Genomic DNA, 23,676 nt, shown 5'->3' on the forward strand with positions numbered 1-23,676 from the left:
GAAGTGACAATTATATTTGTACAGTACATAAAAAAGCATCGAGTGGTATGTTCACTTTAATGGTTAAGTCAATAATATGAACTGTGATATGCTTACCATCAGTGAAACCATAAACAAACAAACCAGATTATAACAAAAGCCTAGGTCTTATTCTAGCTTAAAAACAACTAGACTAAGCAAGACCTTAGAAGAGCTAAAGTTTCTTCAACTGAGAGAGACATGGGTTTATTTTTCTTGTTAGAAAAACGATGGCTTGGTAAACTCTTTACTCATTTGTTTCAATTCATCCTCTCAGTAAAAATAACACGTTCTCAAATTTTAAAATATTTGCCAGAACATCGTTGCCTAAAATCAATAAGGCCATTACCTTTTAATGGAGAATTTTTTTATAGACCCACAGAGTCATTCAAATATTATAATAGATCCATAAGTTATCTCGTAAACTGTGTGACATCAATTTTTACAATTTTTTTTACTTTGCAGGGACGTACACAATTTGACTTTAAACGGTAAATTCAAAAAATTGATCAACATGGTCAAGTTAACAGCAGATATAATTCTGCAATCCATGCAATTTATTAATGCATACAAGGATCGAGAGCTGGACTTGAGAGGTGTTTATTATTATTTACCTAAGAATATAGTTTCCAGGCAATTATCATCAATGGTGACACAGGGTCCTTTCAAACGTGGAGCCTGAATGGGCTCAATTGTTTCAATTATCCTTTTTCCAGCCCTTGCTCCATCCTTCAGATCACCCACACGGTAAAAAATGTGATGTTTTATCTTTTATTATCCTACCCTTATCCCAAATAACATCAGTTCTATTGTTCCAATTGCCCCTATTCCAGCTCTGGCTCCATTCTTCAGATCACCCACTTGGTAAAAAATGTGATGTTTTATCTTTTACTATCCTACCTTTATCCCAAATAACATCAAACATTGTTACAATAAGTGTTTTCTGTTACTCTCTAAACCAAAATGTTGTTGATGAATGTAGATTTGTATAGCAAGTGCTGATTCTGTTATTTCTAAGTGTCCCAATGCTGGACTTTTTTAGTTGGTGACACCAATGATATAAAGATGGGTTTATTTGTTCTTCCCTTACAGTTAAGCAAATAGTTAAAATACCAACAACAAGGGGAAACAACTCTCTTGATGTCATTCTTACTTAAATGAATCATCTTTATAGTCCTCCTTCAGCTTTGCCCCCATTAGGTAAGAGCTATCATTTTCCCCTCCTTTTATCTTCTTCTTCAAACTTTAAGCATTCCACCCAATCACCCATGGCTCTTACCACCCACTAATTTTCCAAGTAAATATAGAGCAGTGAATACATCAATGAATAGAGAAACTTTTTTGCCTAGTTTTCTAACTTTTATTTCTTCTCTTCTTCATATGTTTCCAAGGTCTTTAAATGTCTGAAAAGCTGAGAACAATCAATGGGATGTTAGTAACAATAGCATCTCTTTAGGATCATTATCATCAACCTGTAAATTGGGGCTTCCAAATCATACAAAAGGGAGCAGTTAAAAAGTGCGTCAAATGAGGATTTGTAATTGATGGCAGTAAGTTCTTAGTATCCTAGAATCTTGATCCATTGGATTACATTCAAAGAGAACATGTTATGCATTTTCCAAAGTATGATAGCAATTTCTGTGTAGGAGGGTGTAGTGAATTGGCCATTTAAAAAAATCAGTATGAGGCATATTTGTAAAATCCACTTGGACCCAGGGAATTGCAGATGCAAGTTTCCAAATTAATCAAATAGAAGAAGTTTTTTTGCCTTTCTTTAGGCTTCTTGATCCTCCTATGCAAAAATTGAGGTGAATTCAGCCCAGGTAATGGCCCTTGAAAGTTACAAGCTGCTTGGAAAGCAAAACCCAGAGCTATATTCATTTTTTTGTGTTGGGGAGGGTAAGTTTTGGGTGAAAAACCATTAGAGTACAATACTTACTACTGAATGGCTAGCTGATTAATTGGTGAATAATTAATTACAATATCTGCTCTTTTCTGTAGCTTTTGGTTTGGGTAAAATACAGGTGGTTCATAATATTTGATCTCCAGTATGTTTAAAGGCTTCTAAGAGATTTAGTGAAAACTAATCCATTGTGAACTAAAAGAACAGTAAAACCAGTCAGTTGTGTTTTGATATATATTTTCAACCTTTTGATTCAAGATCCTTAATTACACATACCTTTGCTAACACACATTGTTGTGATTTAATGACAAACTAGAAAAAAAAACAAATGGAAAGAGCCAAACTGAGAATTTCAGTGAAAGATCCATTGCAAAATAGGTTGGATAAATTCCTTACCTTTGCATTTTCTTTTTGCAAGCATAACCTTTGTGGCACTAGTTCAACAACAAATTAATTATTTTTTATTGTAGCCTAATAATTAGCAATGATAATTAAATGTTCTTCTACCCACTAAATAAAATTGTAAAAAAAAATAATGTAGTAAGAACAAAAACAAAATAATAAAAACAAACCAGCAACATTGCCTCCCCCATGGCTGAATCATGCTGCCCTTTATTTTTATATTTTTGTTTTGTGATTTCTATTATACAGCATTGGAAGTGATAATTAGGCTAGGTAACCCTTCCCCCCCTAAGATTCAGCTTATGGCCACCCATGGATATTACAGTAATAAAATTAAATTTACAGTAACAAAGCAAAGTATGATTAGCCAGTAAAAAATCATTAGCTAATACTATAGAGGCAGGGCTCCCAAATTAAACAGAACAGAATGATCATAAGAAGATCAATATATTTAGATATTATGTTCTAATCATGCTTTCCAAAATTAAACTACTAATTTATTTCTCCCACTTTAGCATTCTCAAGAATGTGTAGCAATGGCACTCTAACAAGTTTTGAGTTACAAATATGCAGTTTCCAGGCCTCAGTTAGAAAGTAAACGAACATGACTCCAAATTGGTTGGCAACTGAACTGTATATTAAACCATCAAAACACTGAAAATAAAATAGGCTTATATTTATGAATTTCAATTAGACTGGAATGTGTTTAAAGGGGATGGGTTGAATATAGAAAACCTGGGTTCTTTATGAAAATTATACAACTCACAAAAAAGATATTAAAACAGTGAAACTTCCTTCAGTTGAAAAATTTGTATGAGTTCTTGGAGTATCCTATATTTTGATATAAATCTCTAGTTATCCTACTTCTGCTGTAGCTCAACAAGCTAACTTCAGTCTTTTGTATTTTAAACAAGGTTTTATATATTTAAGCTTTTTAACTTGTTGAATATTTACAAGTCTGCAGTTTTCCACATTGTAGAGTAGGCTTCATGTGTTCCATAATCCATGAATAAGACAGCTCATGCCAAAGTTATTTTGGTGTTTGAGGTTTTCTCAAGTATGTTTGAGACATTATAAGCTGTTACTTATTTTTAAAAGAAATCTTTTTGATCTAATTCTGTTGAAGTTGTTACTAGTAGAAGTAACTGATACATTCTTGTTTCCAGGATACAAAATACCTGTGATTGAAAATTTGGGTGCAACCCTGGTAAGTCTTTCTTTCTTTTTTCACATGGACTACAAGGGCAGTTGATATTTTCTTTGTTATTTTTGTTTACTATTTTCTACTTTTTTACCAGTAATGACTGAACTATTTACTCTGTTTTAGTAATAAAATTTATAGTGGGTTGTAAGACAGCTTACTGTGTATAATGTCTGCACACCCCATCTTCACAGAAGAAGGAAAAGTCTTCTTGGGATTTGCTCTTTTTTTCTTTTTTTCTTTTTTACAAAAATACAGTGAAAATGTCAGGAGCTGACTGCTCTGTTTGTAAAGGCTATTTGCAGATACAGACTTTTTATACATATTAATTTGAAAAATTTTCTCCACTAGACAAGTTTTTCAAAGAAGAGTAAAGAGCTCCATTTAGCCAAGAATGAGCAAAAAAAAGGATAAAGATCCTCCTGAGTCATTACTGGCGCATAGGGTGTCGATTCAATGTTTCAGTTGCTGTGTTTTTTTTTTTTTTTTTTTTTTTTTTTTTTTTTTTTTTTTTTTTTTTTTTTTTTTTTTACAGGGACAAGTAGCAAGCTTGTCATCCAATGAGCAAAAATAAAGTAAAATAATCTTCCAAGCGTAAAACTACCATAAATCACTATCAATAAATAAATGAAACTCAAAACAAACAGAAATTACAATAGATAGCTAGAAACAAAAAATGAGCAAAAATTAACATGAGGAGGGCTGATAAGGTTTTGATAACTTTTCATTTATGAAAAATACGTTAATAAACTTGTCTTGTTTTTGTGGTAGTTTTATGCTTGGAAGATTATTTGACTTTATTTTTGCTTTATTAATTTTTGGCTTTATTTATTTCCAGTCCTTTCAATTACATTGAATAAAATGGTTATCTCAAAATTTTGATTGGATGTGTTTGGGGAAATGATGGGCATGGGAGGTTTTTTTTCGTCTTTTGAATTGGATTCCTCTTGGCCCAAGAACTTAATAATGTTAAGTTTTTAGCTTATCAGAAAAATGTTTTTGGCCTCTTTTGAGTTCCATTTCTGGGATTTTCTCCTAAATTTGTTCTTTTTAATAAGGTCCTGTTTGGATCAAAGATTTAAGGCTGTAACTTTCAAACTAATTGGGTACTAAATTTTTTGTCATCCCCCCTAACGGTCTTTTTTACCCCCCCCCCTCCCCCCCCCCAAAAAAAAAAAATAAAAGGTCCATTCAACCAAACAATAGTTTTTGAAATTTCATGCCAAAGGAAAAATGATTTTTTTGGACTCTTGGGTCCCATATTTGGAGGCTTTGTCCTAACTAAGAAAAGATAAATGACTCCATTTATGTGGCAATGAAAATTTCTTTTTATTTTTTCCTTGTGCTTTGGGGTCCTCTTGATCTAAAAGGGATAGGCATCGTTTGCGGAAGGGGGCAAATGCCCCCTAGTAATTTGAAAAAAACTTGAATTTATTAAGTAGCTTTAAAACTTTTGCTTGTTTTCGAATTTCAACTTTGCTCTTTACCTCCAGCCCATATTTTTTTTTTTTTTAAATTAAACCATGCTCGTTTTTGGTAGCAATAAAAAAAAACTGCAAAAAACAGAGGTCCGTTACACTTCCTAATATCTTCCACGTTTATGCAAATATACAGCCTTTGAAACTTCCGATTCCTCACCATAAACCCCAGAGCCCTATGATCAAGAAAATAGTACTCCCTATTTAATGGCAAAATTGTAAAAAATGTTCTATACTTCCTGTTTGGGAACATTGCCCAGGTCAAATATTTTTTCCCTAATATTTAATATTCTTTTACTGCCTAAAATCTATCAGTTCAATATCAAATTTTATTGTTTTAAAATTTTCGAAAATGAACATGAATTCACCTTCTATATCTGCAAATAGAATAGAAATGGAATCATTGAAATATAAGAACTAAATATTCAGTGGGTGTAATTTTCTGAATGAAAAAGAAATCATTCAAGAATAAAATAAGACTTATTATTTTTTATGATAATAAAACACACAACTGAAACATTATGCTCAGGTACCACATTTACTAGGTTGTTTAGATCCCTGTAGAAAATGTCCTTTGCTGCCTCATCAGCTTCATTTATGAAACTTCATCAGCTTCACAGGCTGCAACAGCAGTTAGTTTAGACTAGGATCTTGTAAAACGGGTGTTAAGTATTCTTTCATTCTTAAATACAAATTCTAACATTGACTTCTTTGCTTGTTTACTGGGCAACTCTGGTTTTGTGTCTCTTCTTTTACGCGACAAGAAGACTTCATAGCTGTTGACACAAATCAAACCAAAGCCAGTCAACTTGGCTTCAGAAAGATATGCTATTTCAATTTTATAAGATTGGAGGTTTCTAATCACGCCCTCTAAGTTGCTGGGTCGTGTGTCAGGATTTATAGTCCATATATTCCAAAAAGCAAGATGAAAAGATTGGTTCGTTCGAAAAGGTTTGTGCAGGGATAGTCATTAGTCGTTTCCTGAGAGATCCTACTTTTTAAAACTGTAAAAAACTTTAGCGTAAAGAGCGGGGCGTTGAGGAGGGAACAGCCCCTTTCATATACGGAGTAATTTTTGTTCGTTTTAAGTTTTAATGTCGCTCCTTACTTTCAGTTAGAAATTTTTTTTTATTTAATTTCTGAACGTTTTTGAATTAATGCATGTTTTGATTTTGGCTCTCCGCACATAAATGATTAAAACGGAATTTGCATATTAATTTATTTATTTTTTGGCTAAATGGCTTTCTCATAGTTTTGATCAAACGTTTTTGAGAAAAAAAGGAGCGCGGGGGGTAGGCCTAGTTACCCTCCATGTTTTTGGTTATTTAAAAAGGCAACTAGAACTTTTAATTTTTTACGAACGTTTTTATTAGTAAAAATTTACGTAACTTACGAATTAACTTAGGCTACGTAACGAACTTCTATATTCGTGTTTTTATTGCTTATATGAGGGGTTTCACCCCCTTTTCAATACCTCGCTATTTACACTAAAGCTTAAATTTTGTCCCAATACCTAAGAATGACCCCTGAATCCCAAAGGCCGTAGAATAAATAGTTGAAATTAATAAAATTACTTTAGCGTAGAGAGCAAGGCATTAGGAGGAGGTGAACCCATCATATGCGTAATAATTCCTGTTCGTTTAAAGTTTTGATGTTGCTCCTTACTTTCAATTGAAAAAAAATATATATTTATTTTTTCATTGTTTTTTCAAAAACTGCTAAAAATCCTGCGCCCCCTTCATGGAAATTTTCTTCCCCTATTACAAATTTTTCCACGGAAAATCACCCCCCCCCCCCCGCATAACCCCCTCTCCTCCCAACCAAAAAAAATCCCTTAAAGCGTCTGTACACTTCCCAATAACCATTACTATATGTAAACACTGGTCAAAGTTTGTAACTTGCAGCCCCTCCCACGGGGACTGTGGGGAGTAAGTCGTCCCCAAAGACATAGTTATTAGGTTTTTCGACTATTCTGAATAAAATGGCTATCTCAGAATTTTTATCCAGTGAGTTTGGGAAAAAATGAGCGTGGGAGGGGGCCTAGGTGCACTCCAATTTTTTGGTCACTCAAAAAGGGCACTAGAGCTTTTAATTTCCGTTAGAATGATCCCTCTTGCGACGTTCTAAGATCACTAGGTCGATACGATCACCCCTGGAAAAAAAAACAAAAAATAAATGAACACGCATCCATGATCTGTCTTGTGGCAATAAATACAAAATTCGACATTTTTGTAGATACGAGCTTGAAACTTCTACTGTAGGGTTCTCTGATACGATGAATCTGATGGTGTGATTTACTTTAGTTCGTTACCACAAACTGTTTGATAAAATTAGGTCTGAGGCTTTAGGTTGTCGTTTCAGAAATTCTTTAGGTTTTAAGTTCGAATATACAGAAGAAAAGTGAATTCATATCCATTATTATAAAAGTGAATAGTAGTTAGAAATTAGTTATCCACTAGGAAAAGATCAATGGAAAGATCAATTAAAAAAGTAGGCACATTTGTCAAGTTCCTGGTAAGTAAAAGAAACAAGTCTTTTCTTAAAAGTTTTTTGGTTTTAGACTTACTAACATATATATATATATATATATATATATATATATATATATATATATATATATATATAATATATAATATATATATATATATATATATATATATATATATATATATATATATATATATATATATATATATATATATATATATATATATATATATATATATATATATATATATATATATATATAGCCCTTGTGTTGGGTTGTTGCCTCTGAATTATTTGTCTTCTTTTTTTTTTACTGTTTTTAATATTTGGTAATTGACGACTTATACTTACTTACTACACGACTGCCTGTCCATGGATTATTCTTTATGGTTGATTGTGTATGGCTATGCTGTTTGACCTATGTAATTGTATGGATGAGTAGGGTTAAGGCCTCATTCAAGTACTGATCTATATTAATTACTAATGTAGGAAAACAGTCTTTTTTTTTTTTCTTTTTTTATGTGTTTGTGCTGTTGCATTGGTGATTTCTTTTTTCATTATATATATATATATATATATGTAGGCTATATATATATATATATATATATATATATATATATATATATATATATATATATATATATATATATATATATATATATATATATATATATATATATATATATATATATATATATTTAGGCCCGTGTACCTTTTTTTATCCAGTATTGGGACAATGCAGGTGGGGTGGGCCAACACTTCTGGGTCAAAGTTCAGCCTCTTTTGACTGTTCTTACTCTTTGACTTTCTTACTTTTGAGAATTGTATACTTTCTCAATAATAAAGTCTATTTTTTTGGTTATGTTTCTAAATGTTTTACTTTATTTTAATAGGACCAATTTGACATAATTGATTTCTCTGATAATGATATAAGGAAGTTGGATGGGTTTCCGTTGCTCAAAAGACTTAATTCTCTGCTTTTCAATGGAAATAGAATTGTGTAAGTGTTTTAATATTATACAGCTCTGTATTTCTTTTCTTCTTTCTGTATTTCTTTTCTTTCTGTATTTATCTTTAAATACAGAAAGATACATATTTACAGAATATTTACATATTTATCTACAGAAACTTTATTAATACATATATTATTATACTTTATTAATATATTATTATACATACTATTAATATACTTTATTAATGAAACTTTATATATACATATTTACAGATACTTTATTTACAGAAAGATAAATATCTTTCTGTATTTCTTTTCTTCTTTCATCCGTGCCATAATACAAGAGACCTATAATTCCAAATTCGTGGAAAAATTTCTTCCCAAAAATAATTATCAACTTGGACTGTCTTGCATAACACCACAAGTGATGATATAAATAACAAGTTGCTTTAGTACAACGAAATTGCGTTGCAACTTACATATGAATTTTCAGTCTATGCGCTACTGGGATAGGAAAGTTTCAGTTGAATTCTGAAAAGGAAATTCCTTCTCAAAAATGTGGTCAATTGTCCTTAGAATTTGCAATTCAGCTCATTCTTCTGTTTCCCCATCTTAATTGGTTTTCCGGGAGATACAAAAGCAAAAAATAATTCCCGACATTTTGGCTTCGGTTTATTTTCATTCAATTTTTAATTTGGGTTAAAAGAAAAAAATCAATAAACAAACGTGTCGACATTGACGATTCGTGTCCACATCGCAATTGATCAGATTATCTCTCGACAGTTTGACGCGTTCTGGTGATTGCTTGTTGTTTGTTTGTCCGTTCTGTCGGCCAAATTGTCTCTCATCTTTTCTGTCGACAGAGAAACATTGCATTTTGGAAATATATTTAAAGTTGAAACGAAAATAGCCAACATTTTATTTTCTCACTGCAATTGGATATTTTGGGTTGCCCTTATAGCTAAAGAAACATTTTAGATTTTTCTAAATGTTTCAAGTGTAGATAATTTAAGAGATAGGCATTGTCACTAGATGAAACAAATCATCGGATGCAACCAAGTATTATCACTTAAATTTTAGCAATAAATCTATAAAAAAAAATTAATCACTGCTGCTAAATTTGGCTGAAAGTCACCATGTGACGAGTTCTTCAAATTCAGGCGAACCAATTCAATTTGTCTCTCTTTTTGGACCTACTTTTGATGTAAATATACAAACAAAACGTTAAATTGTTTTTTGTTGACAAGACAGTATTGAATCGAACGAGGCTTAAATATTCACTTCTCCACCTTTTCGTCTAGTCTGTGTTATATCTGTAGGTTTAAATTATTTTGTGGTCTTTTGTAAAGATATTATATATATATATATATATATATATATATATATATATATATATATATATATATATATATATATATCTATATATATAAAAATAAGTTGTCTGTGGATGGATGGATGGATGTGTCAGGTGACGTCACCTGAAAAAACTGGATTAGGTGACGTCAAAACTGAAAAAACTAAAAAAAGGCAAAAACTACAAAAAAAACTAAAAACTAATAAAAAAAATAAAAAAGCTAAAAAACTAAAAAACTATAAAGGTAAAAACCAATAAAAAACTAAAAAAAAAACTGAAAAAACTAAAAAAAGGCAAAAACTACAAAAAAAACTAAAAACTAATAAAAAAAGTAAAAAAGCTAAAAAACTAAAAAAACTAAAAAAACTAAAAAAAGGTAAAAAACTAAAAAAATAAAAAATAAAAAAAAACTAAAAAAAAGGAAAAAACTGAAAAATAAGCTAAAATAAAGGTAAAAACCAATAAAAAACTAAAAAAAAAAAGAAAAAACTAATAAATGACGACACTCAAAGAGAAAGCGACCAGGACAAAAGGAATGTTCGATTAGCAATCAACAAAGCACCGGGACACAGGGAGTATAAATGACGACCAGGACATAAGTAAAAAAAAAAAAACTATCTATATATATAAAAATAAGTTGTCTGTGGATCTGTGGATCGTGGATCAGGTGACGTCACCTGAAAAAACTGGATCAGGTGACGTCAAAACTGAAAAAACTAAAAAAAGGCAAAAACTACAAAAAAAACTAAAAACTAATAAAAAAAATAAAAAAGCTAAAAAACTAAAAAAACTAAAAAAAGGCAAAAACTACAAAAAAAACTAAAAACTAATAAAAAAGCTAAAAAACTAAAAAAACTAAAAAAAAGGCAAAAACTACAAAAAAACTAAAAACTAATAAAAAAAATAAAAAAGCTAAAAAACTAAAAAAACTAAAAAAACTAAAAAAAGGTAAAAAACTAAAAAAACTAAAAACTAAAAAAAAACTAAAAAAGGTAAAAACTAAAAGAACTAAAAAAGAAAAAAATAAATGACGACACTCAAAGAGAAAGCGACCAGGACAAAAGGAATGTTCGATTAGCAATCAACAAAGCACCGGGACACAGGGAGTATAAATGACGACCAGGACACAAGTAAAAAAAAAAATTAACAAAACTAAAAAGAAGGTAAAAACTACAAAAAAACTAAAAAGAAAAAAAAACTAAAAACTAATAAAAAAACTAAAAAATCTAAAAATCTAAATAAACTAAAAAAGAAAAAAAAAGGAAAAAAATAAAGGAGAAAAACAAAACTAAAAAACGAATGTATATACAGACCGGTACACCGGGATACAAATGACGACCGGGACACAGGGAATATAAATAACGACCGGGACACAGGGACACAACTACAACGGGGACACCGGGGGAAACAGGGGGATATAAATGACGACCGGGACAAAAAAACTAAAAAGAAATAAAAACTAAAAACTAATAAAAAAAACTAAAAAATCTAAAAATCTAAATAAGCTAAAAAAGAAAAAAAAAGGAAAAAAATAAAGGAGAAAAACAAAACTAAAAAACGAATGTATATACAGACCGGGACACTGGGATACAAATGATGACCGGGACCCGGGACACAGGGAATATAAATGACGACCGGGACACAGGGACACAACTACAACGGGGACACCGGGGGAAACAGGGGGATGTAAATGACGACCGGGACACCGGGACAGGGAATGGTCGATTAGCAATCACCATCAACAAAGCTCAAGGGCAATCATTAGAATCATGAGGTATAGATCTGAATACAGATTGTTTTCCCATGGACCATTATATGTTGCATGTTCAAGAGTCGGTAAACCTGACAATCTATTTATATGCAAAGACAATGGGACAGCAAAGAATGTTGTATATTCGCAAATTTTACGTAGTTAAAACCATATATATATATATATATATATCTATATTCACAGGTGGGACATAGGGACACAACTACAATGGCGCGTAACTATTATGGCGCGTAACGACTTACGCGCGCGGGGGGGCTTGGGGGGGGGCGCGAAGCGCCCCCACCAACTAGGTGTTGGGGTGGCGCGAAGCGCCACCCCAACAGCTAGTATATATATATATATATATATATATATATATGCATATGTATATAAAGACAAGCAGATAATTTGGTCAATAAAAGTTTACTTTTGTTCGTTATCTTTGTTTACGCAGATAAAAGCAAGTGTGGTGCTTTTAGAACTTCTGCTCCGTTTACATTCAAGATCAAAATGTATACTGTGCATGAACAGTGTACACTATTTAAATTAGGACAAAAAATGATTTGCGATAATTGTTGTTACTTTTTACAATAACTGATTCTTATGTAATGATATTATTATTTTTTTTTCTTATCTAGGGATTGGAGTTGTGCAGATTTTGGGGTTGCTCCCAGTCTGGAATGAGTTATTTTTCTTGATGCTACCTTCACTCCATTTATAGTCATTAATAGAAAAAAATATTTGATACGTCCAAATCACTCATTAGGGCGTTTTTTAAAATTCAGAATGCACAGTAATATGGTAGTTACAAATTAGAATCGGATTGACAATTGCTACTTTCTCTTTTAATGTGAACTTGAAGTTGATAAATATGCTGTAGTTATCATGTTTCGATGTAGAACACTGTAACACCGATGGATCTTGGGATCCGGCAGAGATCTCTCCCCCCTTTTTTAGTATTGGTGGACGCTACTCTCGATAAGTTTTCGTTTACATTTTTACAATCCTTTTGAGTTAAAAAGACCGCTTCTGTAAAAGATCGCAGCCGTCTTTTTTCAAGTTACAAAACTAAATTCGAACTAAATTTTAATCATAATATAAATTAGAATCGTGGATATTTATTCATTATTCTCTAAGTTTTTAGTTCAAGGTTAATTTCAATATCGTTATTTTATTTAAACAAGTTTGTAAGGGAAGGGTCTTTTGTTCATAAATAACTGATTGTTTGAAAGCTATTTTTGCACTGTAGTGAATTTTTTTTTCGCCGTGTTTGTATATTTTGGCCTTTGAAGAATTGACGATTTTTAAATATCGAAACTCTTTTGTCAAATTTGTGGCACCCTGCATGTCAACAGTGCTTGATATGCACTTATTCTTTTACCCGATTGAATCGCTAGGTTTTGTGCATCAATTGGATCCTCCCTTGAAGGAATCAGCAGATGACTCTAGTTGAAATACCCCGGAAAGAATGCTTCAACTGGATGCAAGCTTTGAAAAATGCTGTTTTCCAAGTACCCTTACAAATGTGTCTTTTTATGATAGTTAGAGCGAAACTTTGTGTATGTGTGCGCTTTTTTTATATGCAAGCTAGTTTTTAAGATTATTTTAATTTCAGGCGTATCGGCGAGAATTTGGAAGACTTTTTACCTAACCTGGAGATGCTAATTTTAACAAATAACCATATCCAAGAACTTGCCGACATTGATCCGTTGGCAACGCTTCCAAAATTGACTCATTTGAGTTTACTTCACAACCCTGTCACTATGAAACCTCACTACAGGGAGTATGTTATCTTCAAAATCCCTCAGCTAAGGGTACTTGATTTCAGGAAGGTCAAGCAAAAGGTAAACCATTTTGCTCTCTTTTGTCTTATACATACATAGCATTGACCCAGAACTAGGCTGGAACAAGTCTGGCTGCGGTCCGACTAATAAGGGGAAGAGTATTTTACTGGACTCTTATCATTAGCACATCTTCCAGAAGGGGCTGTTGGATCTTATATTTCTGATCTCCAGTTAAAATAAAGAGTCATGTCCTAGTTCCGTCTATGGCGTCCGGACACTGTTGAACGTATAGGGGGTATCTAAATTCGTAAGATCAGGACATCTATAAAGGGGGCTGTTTTATCACAACAAAGATTGGCCGGAAGTAAAAGCCATTTTTCCAATTTCATTCTTCTGGTTTCAAGGCCCAGTCCACCCTCTGTGGGGGAGGTTAGGGGAAGGTTCTCGTCAAGACATCTACCAGGGGTGATTGTCGGATCTCAACGAAACTGAGTGGGAAGTTATGATGAGGTTTCTAGTTGTGCCTTTGGGAATCTGCTCCCGATCTAACCTCAATGGGAGGAGGGGCAGAAGAGGGTCCTTGAATTCTTGTTGTCGCGATGTCTTGCGATAGAATAGCTCGGCTTTGATAATTAAAAGGTGACATATGCCATTTTGGTCGAAAGTGAGTTACGTATATGTTGTGGGTAAACTTAGTCCGAGGAATCGAATGGTGTAGTCAGAATTGTCCCATCTCGTACCGTTACGAAGATAAAAAAGAGACATACGCCACTTTTTACCTACCTCACACCCAATGACTGTGATAATTAAAAGGGCGACATATGCCATTTTGGTCAAAAATGAAGTATGTATGTCTTGTACCGTTACGAAAATAAAAAAGAGGCAGACGCTACTTTTAACCTACCTCACAGCCAATGGCTGTGATAATTTAAAGGGCGGCATATGCCATTTTGGTCAAAAATAAGTTATGTATGTCTTGAACCGTTGCGAAGCTAAAAAAAGAGACATACATCATTTTTGGACGCGGACAAACTTTGAAGATAAAAAGAGGCATACGCCATGGACAAACTTTTTCTTTTTTTTTTTGCTCTCCTGAAAAGTTACAAAAGTGGCGTATGTCGCCCCTTTAACTATCACTGCCGAGCTAATCTTAGATGTAAAAAAAAAAATGTGGAAAGTAAGGACTAATTTCAAAGTTAAGCCTTTGCATCGTCTGGACCTGATCTTGGTTCTGTATAAAGCAGGGGGGGGGGGAGGGTGCTAATTTTTCATCAAAGACATATACCAAAAGAAGCTGTTGTATCTTAAAATACTTGATGGCAGGTAAGTCTTAGTGTCCATGTTGCACTTTTTCAGGGGTTTCACACTAATTCGACCTTTATGGGTAAACTGGGTCCCCTAAAATCTGGTTTTACGGATATCCTCCATAAGCTGTTGCTGGTATCAACCAAACTGTGTAAAAAGTAATAACTTATGTCCTAGTTTTCCTTTACAAAGTCCAGGATTGACATCTGTTGGGTTGGAGGAAGGGGGTCATTAAATTCTTTTCTTGAATTTTGACCTAGCTTTGACGGAAATAAGGGCTAAGCTTGTGCCCAGAGTGGCTTAATTGCAAAGAAAACATTAATTAATTTCTCAAACAACACTGTCTTTCCATTTACCCATAAAACGAAATGAAAATATAGAAAAACGGGTATGATGTTTCAAATAAGACAGTGGAAAAAAATTATCTTTTTTTCAGTAATAATAATAAGCATCCGAATATTTCGGCTTCACGTCCAGATGTCTTTATCAACGGGAAAAAACAAAACAAAAACAAACTAAACTAAACATAAAATAGAAAGGAACGTAAAAAACACAAACGATCAAAAACACGTCTTAATACGAAAAGCAATGGCACCAAAACCATTGTGTTGCCTTTCTGGTATGTCACAATGCAATAAAGCAACAGCAGGGATACAGTTGGTTTGATGATGAATTGAAGAAAAAAGAAATGGTCTATTTATTTAAAAAATTACTCATACCCTAGGTTAAAACAAATATAATTAAATAGAGGTCAAACAACTTTATTGTGTTTTACCAAACGTAAACTTGATTGTGTTTGATCAGAGCCCCTTGAAAAAAAGCGGAGCAAGAACTCCGCTAAAGTATTTGTAGATATCTAGCACCGTAAAGGTATCTTGAATATAAATTTTAGTGTTATTTCTTTATTCACTCTTTTAGGAGAGAGAAGCAGCTCTAGCGAAATTCCAAAGTAAGCAAGGGAAGGAACTTCAGAAGAACATACAGAAAACAAGAACTTTTGTTCCAGGAGAGGAGTTGCCGACAATCGCTCCTGCAAAAGGTTTTTTTCTCTTTTTCGTTTACTATTTATTGTCTTTGAGGTTGTAACTGTTCTAGGATAGAGGGGGTATTTGCCCTGGGGCAGAAACTTCAGGATTGCAAAGTTGCAAGTAAACAATTCAGTTACAATCATCTGTAATTTTGAAATTTTACTTTTATTCAAATAGAGTAGAGGACGTAGCTCCTCTACATGAAAGTGACTTATAAATTATTAATCAATAAATATAATTAAACAATAATAATTAGATTCAGTTAATAATAGTTAAGAACTAAATTATCAATTCAATAGTAAAATAAAAATAAAACAAAAAACTTGAAATTATTGATTACTTACTAAATTGACAATAATTTTGTTAATAAACGAAAATGCTCTTAAAATTTGACTGCTTTAGGTTTTGTTCTGACAGTGATTAAATAATAAAAGAAAAAACAAACAAGTTTTTTAAACTGCAAGTAAGGAGCAACATTAAAACTTAAAACGAACAGAAATTATTCCGTATATAAAAGTATCAATAACATTATATAATATTTATTTTATAATATTTAATTTATTTTTATTTTGCATTATGTTATAATATTTTAGGCTTCCCAGTTTCAAAAGAAGTAATGCCAAAGGGGGGCAGTACTGGATTCAACCAAGTTGATTCGCTTTATTTGTAATGAAATTAGGCTACGTTTTCTGTAATTGCGTATCAGCTATTACAGAAGGGAAATGAGTAATTGTTTAGCTGGGGGGTAGGGTATATTCTTACAAAAGTTAAATTTTAATGGATATACTGCTTACTCTTCCTGAGGCTTTAGATAAATGTTGAAAAAGGCAGGGGGGAGTAGGAACTTTTAAAAATGTTTCTCTATACAGTTAAAATGTTACATTGCCATATCTAAAAGCTCATAGGTGGGAAAGTCAAGGTAGGTCATCATCAACCCCGCCATGAAATTTCTTTGGGATGGTAAATACTGCTAGAAACTTAGTTTCCATCAATTTTAAATAATAATATTTTTCCTTTTCTATTTATATGCGGGTTGTGATTGCTTCAGTTATGTAGAAGATCAAAAGTTTCACAGAATTTCCATCCATACAAACTGTAATACTCCTTTTCATCCAACCGACATTCTGTAGTAGTAATATTAACAAGGACTTTTCACCAAATTACTATTCATCGCCAACTTTTTGAAGCATGTTCAAATTTTGCCGAAAATTGAAATTACAAATTTAAAAGAAGGATGGTTGAACGTACAATTATTGTACAATTATAATGTACGTACAATACACGTACATACACGTACGTAAAATACACGCACATACAATTATAATACACGTACACTTATAATGAACGTACAATTATTGTTTTACACATTTTAATAGGAATTAACCAGGGATTTAAGGGACTGGCACTTCAAATTATATCTTGGTTAGGCCTGGGTATGATTTGGAAAACAATCAGAAAATAAATAAAAAAAGAGCTTTTCAACTAAAAACAAGAAGCAGATTTGGAACTAATTTGAACAGAATATTCTATGTATTAAGGACGCTGTCTGCTCCTTAACTCCCTAGTCTTTACTGTGAAGTTTGGCGTTTTAAGATTTTTCAAAGCACTAAAAAACCTTTGCTCAATGAATAAAGTGTTGAGAAGGGGGCGGGTCTCTCCTATATACAGAGTAATTTATAATTATTTTAAGTTTTAAACTTAGTCCTTATTTTAGTTGAAAAACCTTTTCTGCTTGTTTAATTACATTACATGAAACTGTAAAGTTTTATGAGTACAATACTTTTGGCAGCGCAGAAAAAACTATCAATATTTCAATGATCTCTATTTGGGTTTTGATGGGTAACCAAACGAACTGTAAGTAAGAAGTGACCCGGCTCAATGGTAACCGAAAATCTAAAAACAGAATTTTGATACCAATAGATATATCAAAAGGATTGGCTTATTATGCTGATTCCAAATATATAAGTTTCATTTAGTTTAGTCTTAACCATCAAAAGCTACAAGCCTGAGAAGAATTGTTTGATTTTCCAAAAAAGGGGGAAAGACCCCGTGGAAGTCATTGAATTTTAATGAAAAACACATAATCAGATTCAGCGTATCTAGAAACCCTGCTGTACAGGTTTCAAGCTCAAATCTGCAAAAATGTGGAACTTGGTAATTTTTGCCAGAAGAAAAATCACGGATGCATGTTTATTTGTTTTTTTGTTTGTTTTTTTTTTTCTCAGGGGTGATCATATCGACCCAGTGGGCCTAGGCCGTCGAGAGATGGTTCATTCTAGTTCTAATGCCCTTTTTAAGTGATCAAAGTTGGGGGGCAACTAGATCCTCTCCCACGCCACTTTTTCCCAAAATCGTCTGATCAAAATTGATCGACCCCTAAATGACCCCTAAAGCCCCTGGAGAAAGGTTTCTTAAATTATAAAATTCCCATTGTTTTATTTTTTATTGGGAAGTATGTTTGTATTTTTCGGGTGGGAGGGGAGGACGAATTTCTGCTGGGAGAATTTTCGATAGTGAGGGAGGTTTCCAGGTGGCGAACTCTCCAGGGGGAGTTTTACAGTGGGTGAATTTGCCAGATTTGCTATACGAAATTTCTTTATATTTCTCGCTTTCTCTTTACCGGTTCAATTATACGCGTGGAGATGTTAAGGATAATTGTCCGGGGTAAACTTTCGTCAGAAATGAATTGTCCAGAGTATATTTCTATGGGTAGGGGGATTTTTCCGTGGAGGTGGTGCCAGGTATCCTGGCGTTATTTAAAAAACGACCAGAAATTCAACAAAAAAACGAGTTTTTTTCAACCAAAGTAAGGAACAACATTAAAACTTAAAACGGACATAAATTATTACGTATATGAGGGGGGTTGGCCCCTCCTCAACACCTCGCTCTTTACACCAAAGTTTTAGTTTCGTCCCAATACTTTAAAAAACGACTCCTGAAACACAAGGGTCTTTTAATTGGAACAAAAAGTAACGTTTTTTGGAACTGCCGAAAAACTGTAGCGTGATGAGCGAAGTGTTGAGAAGGAGGCAACTCCCCTCATATACGTAATAATTTCAGTTTTAAGTTTTAATGTTGCTCCTTATTTTCAGTTGAAATAACTTGTTTTTTCTTCATTTCATGAAGCTTAGAGACTAACATTCTTCTAAAGGCAATGGGAAAAGTATGTCAGTTAAAGTAAAAGTATATAAAAATGAAAAAAGTAGGAAACTACAAAAAATACACAAAACAATAGCCTTCTCACAAAAATTAAGATATAAACTCCCAGCATTCAGTTCTGTTGAGCAATCCTTAAGCGTTGGACGGATATTTTTTAACAATTTCGACAGCTTTGAACTTGGTTATCAAACACCAACATATTTAAAGACTTTAGACCCAGTGTTTATAAAAAGTAACACATTATCAAAGTAGTTGGCTCGAAGTAAAACATCAAAACTAAGATTAAGAAAATCAGATAAAAATGTCTAAGTCAATATTTTTATATAACAAAAAAACAATATATTTGACACCTTTATACTTTTTAACTGTAAAAAATTAAATCCTTTTCAAAGTGACAACTAGATAAATACTATCACTCCTGGAAAAAAAATAATTATAATAAATCACAAAATATGTGTCTTTTCGGGGGGGGGGGGAAATACAGAAATCCACATCAATCTGTTCAGGGGGAACATTTTTGATTATAGCAGCTTCATGTATCAGCTCATGGGTACTCTTGCAATGCAAGCAAAAGTTGACGGTGTATTTTTGCCGAAATTGCCCCTTAAATTGTTTTCCTTCTGTTTTCTATTATTATACGAATTTTCTTGTGTACTTTAAACTGCACTAATTACTAATAACCACCTACATATTTAGGATCATCATAAAAAGCTGATTCTTTGATTTAATGTTATCAGTAGTTAGGCTCTTATTCTTTCGTTATTGACAAGGATTGTTATTTACTTACCATTCATTCCTATGAAAAATTTGATTTTTTTTGCTCCAACCAAATCATATAGAAATATAATTGTGGAAAACTCGAAAGGGTTCACTCAGTCTCAAATTAGAATTTTATTTTCCTTATTAATGGTCAAAATCTATTAGCAGGCAGCCAACAATGGGGCAACACACTTTTTTCCGTGGTGTTTCCCTATTCTGCTCTCTTTCCTTTGGTTTCCGTATAATTACTTCATAGTACAAAATTTCCAGGGGGGTGCATGGCCTCCCCTACTCCCCTCCCGATAGTGTCCAGGCCCGAGGGGGCTGGGTCTAAGATCAATTGAAATTATTGTTACCATTCCTGAATCAGCTTCCAATGGAAATTTTTTTCTCACAATATTTTTTCTCCAAAAAGCTTTTTTAAATTTTCGGTTACTATGGGCTGAACTTCGTCTTCCATTAGGTTGCAGCGAATGCTGCAGCCGCAGTATAGGTATGGAATGCGGATGGGAAACAACTGTAAAGCTTATTTCTTTTTTTATTGGAGCTTCATTCAGCTCTCACCTAATGACTTTAGAACGCTTTGTCAATGATCCTGACTCTTTTTTTCATTTTATTATGAGAGGTGCTTTCACGATTATGGTCAGTGAAATGTTATATCATATTTTTCCCTTTCAAAAAAGTTAACACCTAAAAATGTGTTAGCTCAAAAAATTTGCTTACCACTACATCTTGACAACTGGGATAAACGCAGTAGTAAAAATCACCACAAGGAAAGAATAAGTTTAAAAAAATGGCTCATCGTTATTTGGACCTGACCTTTTTTTAATCCCATTTTTCCTAGTTTTACTATTAAATTTTGATGGGAAGTCTGTTATTTTTCTTAGAAAAACAAATTCAGTTGTGACATTTTGACAGAAGAGTTTTCATTCTTCTTTGACCAATATATACTATTCATTTAATTTAAATTTTTTGAAGCAATGGGGGATGGATGAAGTGCCACATTTGGGTTATAAGGTCAGCTCTCAATTGTTTTTAAAGGCTGCTTTTCAAAAGAGGGAAAGCTTCCATAAGCTATGATGTTTAATGTACAAAAGATAAGCAAAATTATGGCTATAATTTTATAATACTTTATAATATAATTTTAATAATAATAATTTTATTATTATTTTAATAATAAGGTAATTTTACCTTATTATTAAATAATAAGGTAATTATTTAAATAATTAAATAATTATTTTATTATTTATAAAAAGTAATAATAATTTATAATAATTATAATAATTATAAAATTGTAATATTATAAAAGTATAATAATTATAAAACTTATAATAATTATAAAAGTAATATTATTTATAATAAGTAATATTATTAAATAATTTTACCATAATTTTAATAATAAGGTAATGACAACCTAGTAAAAAGTAATCCTTGTTCAGTTATATTTTTTATTTCTGTCATGAACTCTAGTACTGCAGTTTATTGTATTCTTGAATATAATCATAATGTTTTTAATTTCCCAGCCCTTCGCTTTGGAAGTTTCCCAAAGAAATTTTATTTTCTACTTTTTATTTTGATAATTTAATGAAAAGTGGCGCTAAAATGGGATCTTCAAGTTAATCTTAAGGCAATACTTATACAAATCCAATTAGCTCTTATTTAACACCCAGGGGGCTTAAAAAGTCGCGTGCAAAAATTCTTTTAACAAATACTCTTTTATTGTTATTCTTTGCGTTTATTCTATCGTTAGTGCTATGAAGCCTACAGTTTACATCTTGAAACCGCTTATATCAAAAATGTTTTATCTAAATAGATGCTATGGTTATTGTCGTTCCTTGTTTTTTTTTTTTTTTTTAACAATTGCCTAAGCTTTTCACTGTTAAGAACATAATAGTTGTTATTTACTATAGAACATTATTTACCATTTTTTATTTTACTATTGTCATTATTGTTGTAACATACAATAGAAGTGGGTGGTATTATTGTCATTCTTTGGTTGATTTTTTTTTCCTTTTTCATTTCTTCCAACTATCAAGAATGCTGTTGGTGTTGTTGTCGGGTCTATATTTCACATCTTGAAATATTTATATCTTGTCTAAGCAGATGATCTATATTTCACAGCTTGTCCAAGCAGATGACATTATTATTGTTGTTTTTGTTTTTTGGCCTACCTAATCTTTCTACGTGAATGTTCCTACTTTTCAAAGCCTACTTTGCTTCGTATTGCAATTACGGTGATGCCAATAACATTTAAAGGTTCAGAATGGCCCGCCTATGTGCCGGTGCAGCATATTAGCACCACAAATGCTTACCAGGTAATAATTTTTCAAATGAGCCCTTATTTAACTTTATACAAGGAAGAAAAAATAGAAAAAAGGGAAATAAATCACGAGAAGATATAGTTTTTTTGGAGTTTATGTTGAAGGCAAAAATATTACAAACCTTCTTTGGAAAGTACCTGCTAGTAAGGAGAATGGGAGATGATCCTCCCTCCTAAGGATTCCTTAATGGACCTCTGAGAAAATTCCGAAAAAGTGTGTAAGACATTTGAATTTTGTCTGTAACCCCCATTCTAGCGAGTACAGTCCCATCCCTTCCTGCTAATTATTCTTCTGACTGCTTTGACTGTGCGATCCTATTCTTTTGAACGGATTCCTTCTGATGAACAATTTTTGAAACATTCCTTTATGTTACTAAAAATAATTGTGTGGTAAGGGAGGGGGGCTCAGATGAATTCGATAAATTTTTATGTCAAGACTCCAAAAAAGTTGTCATATTGATTTAATACTATAAAATTCTTGTATCTTCGTAAAAAAAAGCGAAATATATACCGTGACGACGTTGATGCAATAATTCAGAAATCGATACTCAATTGCTAGTGTCTTTTTTTAACTTGAAAATATTTACACATTGATTTAGTTCCTCATAGTATTGATGCGTAATAATGTAAATAAAAGAAATATTTCACTTTGTGATTCCGCTTTGCCGGCAAAGCTGGAAAGATTGTTTTGAATTCACACAGCATAAAGCCCAGACAATAACCTTAACTTGACATGTCAAATGACTTCGATTTTAAGAGGATGATTTCAGTTCAGAGGGCATGAAAATAAAGCACAGACAATATTTTTAACATTATTGTTCAAGTAACTTTAATTTTGAGAGGTGACTTGAGTTCAGGTGGAGCTGAAATAAAGCTATTAATTTGAGTTTTGAAAGCCTGAAATATTTTTGTTACAAAAAGTGTAATATAGAAAAGATGTTACAAGTTGTTTGCTGTTGTCAATAATTTCTTTTATTCTGAGGGGAAGTGGGGTGACTCAAGGATGAATATTGCTATCTACATTGTTATTATTACTTTGCACTTAAAAACGTACCTAGTAAAATAAGCTTGCAGCATAAGGAAACAGTAGTAGTGTATGTAAATACACAGTATAGTTTGCATATGTCGTTTAGTTAGTAATAATATAAGGTAGTTTAGTATTTTCTTTCTTTTCAGTTATGCCAGCAAGTGAAGTTAAAGCAATAAAAGAGGCAATCGCTAAAGCTTCTTCGTTGGAAGAAATAGAACGGCTCAACCAGATGCTAAGAGCTGGACAAGTACCTGGAAAAGTTGAAAGTAAAGGTAGTAAATTTTAGGGTACATATGTGTTATAGCAACAACACTCAAGTTCTTCATCTGAGTAGATTTTCATTATGTGATACATGATTTTCTTATCATGTATGAACTTCATTTAGCTTGCGATCTGTATGGATAGAGAATATTGCTTGACCATGGATGTTAAAATGAAAATTTGGTTAGTTCCTATAATTTTGTTGATAAGTATTATATTTTCGTCATGTTTTGGCATATTTCATTAGGGTTGAGTATCAGAGAAACCGGTTCTATTTAGATGAAGAACATAAGTGTTCTAGCTGTAGTAGATAAGTACAAATCCTAGAAGTTGAAAGTTAGTTTACTCCCCTTAGGGAAGTAAAGTTAAGTTTAGTAAAGTTTTAGTAAGTTTAGTAAAGTTTAGTTAAGAGATTAAGCCAATGAAGTTCAGCTGACTTTCGTTTGGTGCCGCCTGTTCTAAAAATTACTAATGAAGTAACGGTT

At 32.3% G+C, this 23,676-nt stretch overlaps 2 protein-coding genes across 4 annotated transcripts in view; one reads left to right on the plus strand and one right to left on the minus strand.

The window, feature by feature from the left end:
- LOC136034946 (CCR4-NOT transcription complex subunit 11-like) overlaps positions 1 to 329 on the minus strand; it is a 38,887-nt gene extending 38,558 nt beyond the window's left edge. The window contains exon 1 of one of the 3 annotated variants that reach the window (XM_065716488.1): positions 184 to 329. In XM_065716488.1, coding sequence (XP_065572560.1) covers positions 184 to 221 — 38 coding nt within the window. In that variant the 5' untranslated portion in view covers positions 222 to 329. The remainder of the gene's footprint in view (positions 1 to 183) is intronic. The other 2 variants (XM_065716490.1, XM_065716489.1) reach the window with 2 other exon arrangements.
- An 88-nt stretch (positions 330 to 417) lies between these two features.
- LOC136034948 (U2 small nuclear ribonucleoprotein A'-like) overlaps positions 418 to 23,676 on the plus strand; it is a 28,866-nt gene continuing 5,607 nt past the window's right edge. Inside the window, exons 1-6 of the mRNA XM_065716491.1 lie at positions 418 to 614; positions 3,490 to 3,530; positions 8,383 to 8,489; positions 13,161 to 13,389; positions 15,553 to 15,673; positions 23,077 to 23,202. Of these exons, the coding sequence (XP_065572563.1) occupies positions 533 to 614; positions 3,490 to 3,530; positions 8,383 to 8,489; positions 13,161 to 13,389; positions 15,553 to 15,673; positions 23,077 to 23,202 (706 nt within the window). The 5' untranslated portion in view covers positions 418 to 532. The remainder of the gene's footprint in view (positions 615 to 3,489; positions 3,531 to 8,382; positions 8,490 to 13,160; positions 13,390 to 15,552; positions 15,674 to 23,076; positions 23,203 to 23,676) is intronic.

This window comes from Artemia franciscana, chromosome 13 (genome assembly GCF_032884065.1).
Source record: "Artemia franciscana chromosome 13, ASM3288406v1, whole genome shotgun sequence".
Classification (NCBI taxonomy): Eukaryota; Metazoa; Arthropoda; class Branchiopoda; order Anostraca; family Artemiidae; genus Artemia; species Artemia franciscana.